This window comes from Platalea leucorodia, assembly GCF_965183815.1.
Source record: "Platalea leucorodia genome assembly, chromosome: 3".
Lineage (NCBI taxonomy): Eukaryota > Metazoa > Chordata > Aves > Pelecaniformes > Threskiornithidae > Platalea > Platalea leucorodia.
The window spans coordinates 89,728,936-89,741,813 of NC_138825.1; the positions used below are offsets into that span (position 1 = coordinate 89,728,936).

Consider the following 12,878-nt stretch of genomic DNA (forward strand, 5'->3'; position numbering starts at 1 on the left):
CCTATTTTCTAACATTAAAAACAGTAATTGGCAACAATAGGTCTCTGTGAACAATTTAGCAGCTTGAAAGGATTCTCTCCCATCTTGATCTTGGCTGCCTTAGTTTCAAAGTTTAGCTTGAAAAAGTTTTAAATACTTAATGTGATAGCTTGAACAATACTTATTGTACTCTCACAAGTTGTGCTGTTTTCAGTGAGTTTATCTATAGGTATCAAGGCACTAGAAGGGATTATGAAGAGAAAGCAGGAAGAAACATGCAAGCTTTTCAATATGAAAACTCAAGCATACAGAGGCTGAGAGAAGAGGCAGACGAAGAGAAATTTTTAGAGAGAGTGTCTGGAATGATGGGATTAAACACAGTATCCATGGAAATAAGGGAATGAAAATAAGTTGGCTAGAAAGACACACAAGAATTTTCTAGCTAGATACAATGTAGATAGAGTTCATCACTATCGTGCCAAATTTAGCTCTGGAACTTAGTTTTATTGGGACAAATACGACATGCTTACTGTCCAAAGGACTTCTAATGACTAGTAATAATATGCAGAATATTTAATGGTGAAAATGGTATCAAAGTAACAATTCTTATGCCTTTATCTCTTTACTGTGGCTGATCAAGGCAAAGACTTATTCCAGCAAGGCTGTAAACAATAGTAAATGCCATGCTATGATACAAATACATGGGTACATGTATTAAAAACAGCTTTACCCAAGAGACAAAGAAGCTACTAAGCAGTTGTAGGGGTGAACAAACAAAGCACAGCAATGAGGACAGTTATACTGAATAAAACATCAAAATTACTTTCAAATGCAATCAGGGCTTAAACTAAATTACTAGATGATAAGCAGAGACAAGAGGATGAGGATTTTCACTTATTTCTTCTTAAAATATATGCTTATAAGGAATGAACAGTAGGTATATTTACCTTTAATCAAAATGAGACCAAACTAAAAACTGTTAATACCACTGTGACAATCTGGCATACTTCCAGACTTAATTTACAACATACAGCTTAAGAAGCTTTGCAACAGCTAATACTACCAATATCTGCCACAATAACGAAAATTGTAAGTAAAAGCTATGAAACCTGAAAATTACAGAAAGGATGCAAGACAGACCACATCAGATGTAAACTTAAAAAAAAAAAAAAAAAAAAAAAACAAACCAAAAAAAAACAAAACAAGAGAAACAGCAGCATTCTGGAAAGTAAAGCAAGAATCACATGTATTTAGAAAAAATATGCTTCTCACAGGGAAAAAAAGAAACCACACACAACGCTGCTGCAAAACATATAGTTATACAAAACAATTCTCTAACATCTGCTGAATAAAGAGTGAAAAAAACAATTCTCAAACACATACAGATGATTCCGTGTAAGCCCTTGCAATCCATGCTGGGAATATGTAAGAAATTACTGTTTTCACAGTAAGGTTGGCAGAAATGAGCGAGTGCCACATCCAGAGTCACAGCAGTTCACAGACCAGCCTAATCAGTGAAACTATAAATCATAGGCAGTTTTATCAATATGCCAAGCTGTGAGCTGCAGTGATGGACAGACTGGCTCACGGTCACTTTTGTTGACCTGGTTACTCTCTGGTAGAAAGGCAAGAAGGTAACTGCTTCTGAAGTCACATAACCATGAGTTGCCAGAGCATGTAAGGAATTCCATATCATTCATTCCGTTGGGGCTGTGAAAACAGTTCATATATCTAAAATTTAAAGCACTACAAAGGCCTCAACTCAAATGTCAAATTGACAGCCTCTATCTGAAACAAATTTCTAGGGGAGGGGAAAAATAAAAAAAAAGTACCTGTCATGGCAAGTAGAACACCTTCTAACAATAGTAAAAGCTAAGCATGTGCTTTACGTATTGGGAAGCAGAGCATAACTTTTGATAAGAGATAAATCCCCTATATAAGTCTGTTGCTGAATGCTGAAAAGCCCCTGTTGTCTAGCACGAAACTACAGAGACTCATCACAGATCTAAAAGAAATACCGTTTGCCAACAATCTGAATATCTGCCAGCTTCAAAAGATTTTGAAAATATTACTTCACTTGCATTAGCTAAACTGGCAGCAAAACAGAAGTAATCAACAGGATAGCCAAGATCCCTTCTAGAAAACAGCCAACAGTGAGGTAAGAGACCTTTGAGCAGCAATAAAGAAGGAGAAATCCAACAAGCTGGGTCATGAGCAAACATTATAACCTGTGCTAGCAGAACAGGAGACAGGACAAGTGACAAAGTAATAACAAGAAACAAAACAGCGTTATCAGAGGCAAAGAAGCAGCTCTCTGATCACTTGAGAGGTTCTGCTCAAATTATAGTCCATGGCTTTTGACATGAAACAAAGATGGAAAGATCTTCAAGAAAAGAGCAGCCTCAGCGGCGTACTGCAGAGAAATACACAGACATCTCACAGCCCAGCTGCCACGTCAGTCAGAGCAGAGTGGGCAAGCACATTTCCCACCAAGACACAGATGCACAGAAAACTGGCAATTACTCTTAGAGCAGTTTATTAGTTGCCCTCTAGAACTGGCAAACATGGCAGAAACAGTCAGAATTCAAATCTTTTAAGGACAAATAACCAGAGAACAGAGGGGCCGCATGAGATTGGAGAAGAATTGTACAGAAGGCTCTTCATCGGAAGTATCTAGTTATTGCAATTCCTCTGCTTCCCAACAGGGGAAAAGAATCTCACAGGAACACTTTAGCTGAAAATAATTAACCGAGACAAGTGTCAGAAGATGGAGCTCAAAAATACATAGCACAGCTCTTGGGACCTGGAAATAAAATACAATCTTACTAATTACAAGCCGCTCTTTGGTCTTAATATTTACATTAACTCTTACAAAAAGAGCCAGAATCACATAATACATAAAAATAGTCAGAAAGACCAAAAAAAAAAAAAAAAAAAAAAAAATCACTGCTGCTTAGAAGAGAAAGGGAATTAAGGCTGAAGAAGCAAATTAATAATATCAAATGCGGCAGACTCATAAGGATGTGTCTCACTGAAAGGGAAAGGAATTGAAGACAGATCTCAAACTGTAAAAAGAAGGCAGTGACACAGAGAGAAAGGCAGTAAGGACAGCTCAGCTGAGAGAGACAGAAAAGAGAAAGCAAAAGGATAGAAAGATAAAGGGGACCACACATGACTCTCTTAAAGAAGCAATCCAACCCCACTATCAAGAAAAGCAACAGAGACATGGCAATGACAATAACCTGGCTGGTGCTCCTTCTCCAAGTTCTGTGAGGAAAGGAAGCAGAAAGTCTAGATACTATATTAGGACAAATTATTAGACAAGATGCAAGAATTAGGTGAAATAGGAAGGAGCACACCAGAGGACTGAACTACAGTTGGTTAGGACTCAGCAAAAGAAAGTGTGCTTAAATTTGATGGAGCTATACAGGGAAAGAAGAGTGGTTAGGACAACTGGAATGGAATCTACAAAATCTATATTCAATTACTACCGTATTACAAACAGTTTTCATAGGTTTGTGAAACACCAAGACATCATGAAAACAGTCCTCAACTACTGCAGACGTAAGGTTAAGGTTTCTTGAGCGTGGGAATATAGGAGAGCGTGGCAGTGACAGAGGGTGGACAAATCTGATGTTCTGCATCCAAGTAAAAGATAGGAGTATTTTTAATGTTTGAAACAATCAATGTAAGGCAACAGTTTTTCAATATTGAAGTTATGTATGCCCTCCTCTGAGGTACCAAGTCCTTTTTCTAAATATATTTCAATAGTTATATACTTAACTCAGCTTTTAGTAAATATATGAACAACTTGCCTTGTCTCTGTGAGTCAGCTGCTGACTAATAACATCTTCACAAATGCTTGAAGATGGAACGAGGTTGTGGAGCTGGTAGAAGAGCTCCACACTCTTCTGATGATGCTGAGGAGTTCCATCACCCAACTGGTCCCAAAGAGTTAAAGCTATATGCTTTGTACATGAAAATAAAAGTTGCAAGACGCACAAGTGAATGAGTATCATGCCTTGTTTTGCTCTAGGTAACGCTGAGCTCTATGCGGTGATGGGAGACATTACATCTGATGACACAAGAGGCAATCTATAAAACTGTTCTTTTTTTGTTTGTATGAACATAAGGAACTGTTTGAAACACTGCAATAACTTGCTACATAAAAAATTCCTGTTAGGAGTCAGAACTCACAGGCATCTCCAGAAATAAATTTTCATTGGAATATAATTAACTACATAATATACCCTGCTGCTGATTATCTTTTGTAAATGATTTCTTACATAAATTACACAAATGCAGAGACTGTGGTTTACCAGAGTCCTACATTATGCACATCTCCGTTTCATACCTTTGCTAGTTAATGATGCTATTCAATCAGGTTTTATTTATATTTTAAAAATACTCATTCAAACAAGGCTTTTCACCCAAGCAGTCAGTAAGACAATCACAGTGGGAAAACTTACTATGTATTTTCACTCAGAGTCTAACACAGGTTACAATTGTTATCAAAATACTCAGCAAGAAAGTTTGGTTCACCATACCAAGAATGGTAAAGTGGCTAAGACTGTCAGTCTTCACCAGCCAGGAAAACAAGTGTAAAGAAAACAGCAATGAGATACTGCATTGTACCTTGAAGAAATCTGTCTTTTCAGCCATGTATCTCAGATTGCCTTGTGTAAGAGGAGGTCTGATGACAACAGCCACTCTTCCCTGGTTAGGGCTAAGAGGCTGAGCAGTTTCCACACTGTTTTGATTTTCTCCAGTGACGAGAGCAACAGATTGAGTCAATCCAACCAAGTCCATCACAAGGGAAATAGTAACACCCTGAACACTGAAATCGCTTGCTTGCTTGCAAGCATTCATTAAAGTCTGTAGCCACAGTGGAGGCTGTACTTGTTCACAGTCTGAAATAAAAATCACAGATGATACATCAATTTAAATTTTAAACATTATGAATTTTTCCTCTTATATCCCATAACCATATGCACAATTGTCTTTTATCTTTCATATTTCAACCTACCTGTTGCATGGTTTTAGGAAAATGTATTCAGGAGAAAGATATTTCTTGATGTATCTCTATATTTAAAATAATCTAATTAAAAATGCAATACTGTATCATTTCAAACATTTAGTAACCAAAAATAAATAGGAAAATCTGACCAAGGAAGAGAAAAACAAATTTTATGGAAATGCATCCAGATGATTTCATGTTTTAGACAAAACTGGATGTTTAGTAGTTTGCACATCCTTTCATTCACTTTCCTCCTTCAGGAAATTCTTGACCACCAATAAAGTCTTAACATTGTAGCTCGTAGTCTGGAATAATTCTGTAGTATTTTAAATATATATAATAGTATTATATACGTTATATGTTATATTATATAGATATTATAATATACGTACAGAATTATTTACATATATCATTTATATATATAAACCAAGTTTAAACTGACAAAAAAATATAGAGCTTTTCCTGGCAACACTTTAAAAGTAAAAGTATCTGAAAATTGATGTTTTGGGTGGCAGAAACTTGATCCTATTAGATCATACTCTACTTTGACTGTAGGCGGTTGTTTTCCCCTTCTTACCATCCCCTCACTGAATACCATACACTGGCCTGATAATGCAAGTGTCTTTGAAGTTCATAGTCAACTCTCCAAGTGAATAATGCGCCCTTTTATTTTGGAGGTATAATTTTTCTTAAAACTTCAGAAGGACTCTATTGATCGTGTTCCTAAAATAGGCAAATGCTTCTAGAATCAGACACAAGTGAAGAAGCGTTATTTAATAGGCACAAATACAGCAACTCTTTAGAATTAAGGGAAGGACAATGCAATTTCTAATTTATATCCACAATAGTTAATTTTGCAATATAAATTGGAGCCTAAATATACCTAACAATTCCACATAATGTTCTAGAGTTTACAGATATAAACATTATTCTGAGCTTAACTCAGTTGCCCTTTTAATTTCTTTAATTAAAAATAGCATGCATTTATCTGAGAAATTAAGCATACCGCAAAAATTAAGAACAATTATGTTCTATTAATATCACATTAATTTGGCTCCTTCAAATAGACTGACGACTGTCACCGTTGATTAAAGGCAATTGGGTCACATCACTAATGCAACCCGTCAAAAACATGTTCCAAATGGAGGACCCCTTCAATAAAAACAGCCTCTTCTGCAGTACAAAAACATATCAATAGATGAAGAAAAGGCTAGTGTGTGAATTACGGTAACCACCTTCTCCCATTCTCTGTTCCACTGGCATTCTCTGTTATGGGAAGCAGGACCCTCGGGACAGCTATGCATCCCCATTGCCATCACTATTCCCATCCGCCCTGCCATTCTGTACAACAGATGTTTGCATCTGAAACAAAATCCCTCCCGTTGATTTCAACCACCTACAATTTATGCTTATTCCTCAAAGTCACGCTGTTTAATAGACTGCAAATGCAACCTCACAAATGGGAAAGTTCAGGTGATGAACAAGCAATGCAAATCCAAGACATTTAACAAAGTGAAAAGGATTCCCAGAATCACTGCCTTCATATAAGGCACATACTACTCAAGCTCTACAGGCTTTCTGCTTTAGAATTTACAAGGCAGCAATAATCAAAAGTGTTATATCCACAGAAAAGCAACAAGTAAACAGCTGATTTTTAAAAATATTTTTAGTCTTCTGCCACAACACTCATTTGTAGGCTGCTAGTGTCTGGAAATAAATAAATAAATCACATTTTTGAGGTCATGCTACAGAAGCAGAAATGTCCTGTGCTAGATCTTTTACAAAAGGTAGTACACCTTTAGCATTGCACTACCCTTAATGAATAAACAGCTGTAACCAAGTCGCCTTCAACTGACATTAATATCTGTCTAGATCTCACAAAGTCAAAGATGCTCTGCTCCTGGCTGTATAATGTCAACGCATCTTAAAGACTACAGGAATAGAAGAAGCAGTCAGGTTAATTTAAACATGGTTGTTCCCAAAAGCCAAAAACTTATTCATCTCCCAGCAGTGCCCAGTGCTTAGCCTTTAATAGATTTTGAAAGTTGTGGATAAGAACGAAAAGCTGCAACAATGACGTTTCCTAGAAAAACTAAAATCACAGAAGACAACTGTGACAGTAGCCAAAATTACTGTAACTATTTCTGCATGCTCAAAGCATATCCACCATGATATCATTTTAAGGCAGCAACTCTCAAGCTACAGACCAGAAGTGGAACCAGAATTAGAACTGCAACTGAAGAATTTACAAACTGTAAAAAGGATTGTCTATGTAAAATGTCACATTTTCCAGTAATCCAGAACTGCCAACATTTTAATCCCGTTTCTGTATCTGTATCTATACACTTCAGAAACCCCACCATTTTTATGTTGTTTTCTAATGCAACTGTAGCTAGAAGAATTGTTTGCAAGAACCGTTCCTTTAACAGGAGCAAAGTAAAATTAATTAATTTCTTATCTGGTATGATTTTTATTGGACAGAAGCTTATAATTTCCATGCATTGCACAAAGTGATCAATGTGCACATCAATCCAAAATTGCAAAAATGAAGCTAAAAACATACTCGATGTCAGCTCTAACTATTAGAAAACATGACAAAGAAAACACCATGGAACCATACAGTAAAGATAAACATCTGAAAATCTAGATTCTACTCTCAGGCTTCAGTTTGCAAAATTTATATTTGTCACCCCAATATTAATTACTGCCAAAACCCATGCCAGCAATATTCTTAAAATTTATGAAAAAATAGTTTAGTTTCCAAAAAGCAAACCAATTGATACAGAAGGAGACTTACATTTCTGAGAGGAACAGCAAACAGCAACAGCCACAAAGCATGCATACTATTACTTTCAATTTAAACAAACAAACAAACAAACAAAAAAACCAAAAAACAACTAAACCAACCATTTTAAAAGCAAAGAACAAAGAGTGCAGCTTACCAACTTCAGGCTTCCCAGGATGTAATTCCGAAGTACGGTTTCCTTCAGCAATATAAATGGGAAAGCTCGAACATTCAAGATACAGCTGACAAGCAGCAATAAAGGCAGGAAGGTATTCTTTCGGTGTTTTTTTCTTATTTGTTTTCTTCACCTTGGCATCAACTTGTGATTCTCTGTCCCATTTTGTGGTCTGTCCTTGCTCTCTAGTGGGGTCTACTGGAAGCTCTGCCCCTAAGGGCTGAGACAAGGAATTACTCTGAATGATATACAGGTTGATAAATCTGGTTAAAAACTGTTGGACATACTCCAAACAGCACTGCATTGCAGTCTTTTGGATCGTTTTCCCACTTCGAGTTGCTGTCCCCTGTGTCATTATGGAAGGAGGCTGTACAATGGTTTCCTCAGATCCCACAGTTGATGCTGTCTCAGTCTCTGAGGATGTGCTACCAATAATAGGAATGCCAGGCGCACTGTGACCTTCATTCAGTGCTCTATCAATGTCATCAGTTGTATCTGCCTGGTATTGTACAAACTCAGTGAATCCACTTTCTGACGATCGACTGCTTGGAGGATTTTCACCATCTTCAAACACATCATTAGGATTTTCAAGTGAAACTGACGGCACCTGAGTGAGATGAAAGTTTAATGATTGTTCAAAATGGGTTATTTAGGTCCTAGTGAGAAAATATTTATTTGCTTCTCCATTTGAAAGCAACAATTTTATTCCACAGTTTTAAATCTATTTATATAAATACATTTTATGCAAAATGATGTTTGGTGTTTCAGTAAGCTTGCCAGACCTATAAACTATAAAAAAAAGCATGGTTTATCAAGTAAAATACTTTAAATATTATTACTTTTAACATTTTCTTCATATCATAATCATGCATTTCAACATTCTTTCATAAAAATAGACATAAGCACGGATATTATTAATTTATACAGCATCATAAACCAAAACATTCATACATCAAAGAAAACCCCTCACTTCCAGCAGGAAGCAGGACATTGAACTATGTTGCTTATGGTCACTTTAGCTAGCAAGATTCTTTTAATACTTTAGATTTTAGCGTGTTCTACAAAAGGACAAGATATTTATCTGTTAATCAGAAACTGCTGCAGTCATAAAGGACTAAAAAATGCCTGCAGGCAAAGGAGACAAAAAGGAGATGTCAGCCAAGAATGGGAAGACTTGAGAGAGCAGGAAAAGTATACACTTCTCTGATCATGCTTTTGAAGTTCCTACTGTACAAGTAAATAATCACATTAAATATTAAATTATTTTAACCTAATAACTGTCTAGATATAGAAGAACCAAAGAACTGTCCAGGTAGAAGAACCAAAACTATTAAAGTTTTGTCTTATTAGGAAGGCAGGAACAGTGTCATTTAACATTACAACTATAAGTTGTCAAAACACCTTAAAAAAGTGAACTGTGGAGCTGTAAATAAAGAATAAAATCTTTCATAATGTAAAAAACATTTTTCCCACTTCCATATTTATATTACTAAAGCCAGTTCAATTTCTCAATAAAATGTATGCTCTTTGACTTAAGAAATTGTCTATTAAATGTGGATGGAATCTTAATTCATATAGGTATATATGGTACAACTTTAACTAAGTACCATCTTTCTTTTTATACGCCAATCCCGAGGTTTGGAAGTTAGGGATTTCTTTCAAATACAAAGTTATAATTATAAAAGAAGAAATAAACTTTCATTTGAAAACTACTAACCATTTGCAACTTGAAAGAAAAAAAAAAATCATCTCCTAGAAACAAGCAAGAAGAGTTGCTCCAGCAACAACAGTTCTTCATGACTTATTGTGAGCCTTAACTCATCAGTTCAGAATACGCACAAATCTGATGAATGATTTCTACTCAAAAAGAACCCACAGGGACTTTCGGGGCTGCTCTAACCCCCCATAGTCTTGTCGGTAACTGGTAGCACAGTCTCTGTTTCCTGGTGAGATTGTGAGGTCAATAAGGAAACAACTTAAACAGAAATGCATGGATCAGTGGGAGTAAATGCAGGTAAAGAACACGCCCACATACTTCTCATCTAGCTATCTTACCAGCTATGGCAGATGTTGCCCAAGATCTAACAGGCCCAGAAGTTGTCTTGCCGTCTGACATCCTAATCACTAGCAGTCTTAAATACAGAATTTGAGTGTAATCTAAAAATCTGAATAATTTTTTCATGAATAAATAAAAACAGAGACATCATTATATATGATGGATTACATCTTGCTTTACCAGAGATGGAGTAAGAATGAAAATGAAAATTTGTTTGAGATAGCTTTCACTGTCTCCTGTGTTAGTATGTACTAAAAAGCTTGGAAAGACATAAAGGGTAACCCTGTATCATAAAATACAACATAAAAGATAGGTAATTAATTTCACTCTTTTAACAGAAGGCATGGCCACATATAAGTTGGTTGTAATTGAAAGGCTGTTGAAGGTTCAAAGGGCAACATCATTCAATCAAAACAGGCTTTATTAAAAAAAAAAAAAAAAGGCAAAAGAACAAAAAAGGCAGGTATCAGCTGGATAGAAAGAATAAGGATAGGATCCTGCATAAAAGATGGAGTCCTAATGGACAAGGTGAACATGAGCCTGCAGCGGACACTTCTGGCGAAGAGGGCCAACCACATACAAGACCGTATTAGCAAAAGTATAGCCAGCAACTCAAGGGGAGTGATTAGTCCCCTCTGCTCAGCAGTTTTAAGACCCAATCTGGAATACTGTGTCCAAGTTTGCACTCATTAGTAGAAAACAAACATTGATGTACTGAGTAAGTCCAATGAAAAGAAAGCTCAGAGAATGGGATTTGCTCAGTCTTAAGAAAAAGAATGGCACGAGTTGGAAATCAGCTCTGCTTTGAGCAGTGACCTGCGACTGTCACTTCCAACCTAAATTATTCTATGATGTTCCTCTAGTTTCTTCAGCTGGAGAACAAGGATTTCGGGGCATGTCACTTAACATACCTTACAGAGCCATGGTTGCATAGACCAAACCAGACAATGTTAAAAGAGAAAGAGAGAGAAAGAGCTGCTGGCTGGTTTGTTTCTTCTATTTCTTTATTAAAGGACTCTAAGAACTTAACAGTGACAGTAAAATAACTGATGGGTATTAATCTGATGCACATAAACTGGGTGAGCGGAGAATTTACATATGCCTGATACATAACCAAAAAGAATTCTTCGAGTCCAGTTATTCTACATAATCAGACTCTTGAAGTGCATTACAGCTTCAAACCTTAGTTGATTAGCTCATGCTTAGGCGCTGATTCTGAAGTGATTTATACATGTATAACCTTAAATCTAGATAAAAACCCTTAAAAATCAAGACCTTTTATCACAATGAAACACACAATTATAATTTCTTTTGATGATCCAAGTTTCACATGTACTGTTGTATATTAAACTAAATCTAATCAAAGACTTACGGGTGGTTCAGCACAGACTTAGAAAGCCCACTTTTCCTTTCCACACAAAAAGTGTTTTTCCAAGATGCTGCAAAACATAATCAATTACCTTTTTATTTTCCCATTCTTTGATGGAGCTGCTGTGTCCACTAGGAAGCTGCAGGATACCATCTGTACCAGCAGATAGCAACGGAGGTTGAACCTTACTAAGGATCTTCGAGCAGAGTCTGAGAGAATCAGTAAGCTCGGACAAGTGCAAAGTATGAAGATGGCTTGTCAATGCAGAAATCATCCTGAGCAACAGCTGAGGCAAGTGTTCTGTCTGTATTTCAATGTAAGTCTCCTAACAAAGTAATAGTAAAACTCATTAACTGTAACACCAAATTCCACCCTGAAACTTATTTTCTATAACAGTGGTACCTATCACTTGCTTAACTGGGTTCTAAACATATGGAACACGGAAAAAAGAAAATTAATATCTTAATATCCAAGAATAAGAAATACATGCTTTACTTAAAAAAAAAAAAAATTACAAAATTAACTTCACAGTTGGGTAACCAACAAATAAAAATATATTTAGCTCTTTTTCAGAATTTTACATCTAGTTCATTACACAACAAACACATTACAAAACATAACAATAAGGCTAAAGAATGCTACTACTATTATTTTAATAACCTTAATATAAAAGTTTAAGAATGAATGATAAACAAGTTTAAGAACTAAAGGGAAAACAGGCTGATTGCCATACCTGACACAGCACTCTCATACTTCTAGTAGGCTTTGAAATGAGAAAGCAAAGAATTGAGGAAAGACAGGTATAGAAAAACAGTTCCAATAGTCTTTGCTACATTAAGCAATGCCAACAGAAAAAGAAGATACATCTTATCGTGACATTTAAAAGAGCCTTAAAAGAAAGCTGCACATCTAAACGAGCGTATCAAACTACAAAAGACTACACTTGTAATAAATACAGTGTAGTTTTAGAGAAAAGAAATCAAAGACAGACAAAAATTTTCAGGTATAAGCATCATAAAACCCACTTTGGTTATATCCAACCAGTCTACCAAGAATCATAAAATGAAACCAAAACTTCTTCTAAAGGTATCTACCAATTTATGGCAATATATTTTCAGGAAAAACAATTAATAAAGCAGCTACAGTACTTCTGTAGACTATAAATATACAGAATCCCAGTAGTAGCAACGAATAAAGCAATTCTTACCAAAGAAACTATATCCAACAAAAAATCCACTAACAAGCAGAAATTTGTCAGGGGTAACTCAGATGGCTCACTACCACCTCCAGGCCCAGTTTGAAGTCTGGCATGTAATGTCCTCCTGCAAAATTCAAATAGGGTTTCACGATATTTTTCCCTCCCCCTTACATTGACCATGTTTCTGTAACTTAATGCAAAGCTGTACACATCAGGGATAATCCCTATAAACAAATAAGCAACCTCTCATTTTACTGTTAAGTAGCTCATCTGGCCCCATTGCATGCTTTCAGAAAAAG

At 36.0% G+C, this 12,878-nt stretch overlaps 1 protein-coding gene across 9 annotated transcripts in view; it reads right to left on the reverse strand.

Annotated features, from left to right (window-relative positions):
- The window catches only part of DOP1A (DOP1 leucine zipper like protein A), a 67,870-nt gene that overhangs the window by 24,545 nt on the left and 30,447 nt on the right, over nucleotides 1–12,878 (reverse strand). For all 9 annotated transcript variants that reach the window (XR_014227619.1, XR_014227620.1, XR_014227621.1 and 6 more), the window contains 5 exons: nucleotides 12,589–12,703; nucleotides 11,473–11,706; nucleotides 7,939–8,563; nucleotides 4,615–4,889; nucleotides 3,795–3,947 (listed from right to left, as the gene is read on the reverse strand). Coding sequence is in view for 6 of the 9 variants with exons in the window: in XM_082306495.1 (XP_082162621.1) it covers nucleotides 3,795–3,947; nucleotides 4,615–4,889; nucleotides 7,939–8,563; nucleotides 11,473–11,706; nucleotides 12,589–12,703 (1,402 nt within the window). In the remaining 3 variants the exon portion in view is untranslated. The remainder of the gene's footprint in view (nucleotides 1–3,794; nucleotides 3,948–4,614; nucleotides 4,890–7,938; nucleotides 8,564–11,472; nucleotides 11,707–12,588; nucleotides 12,704–12,878) is intronic.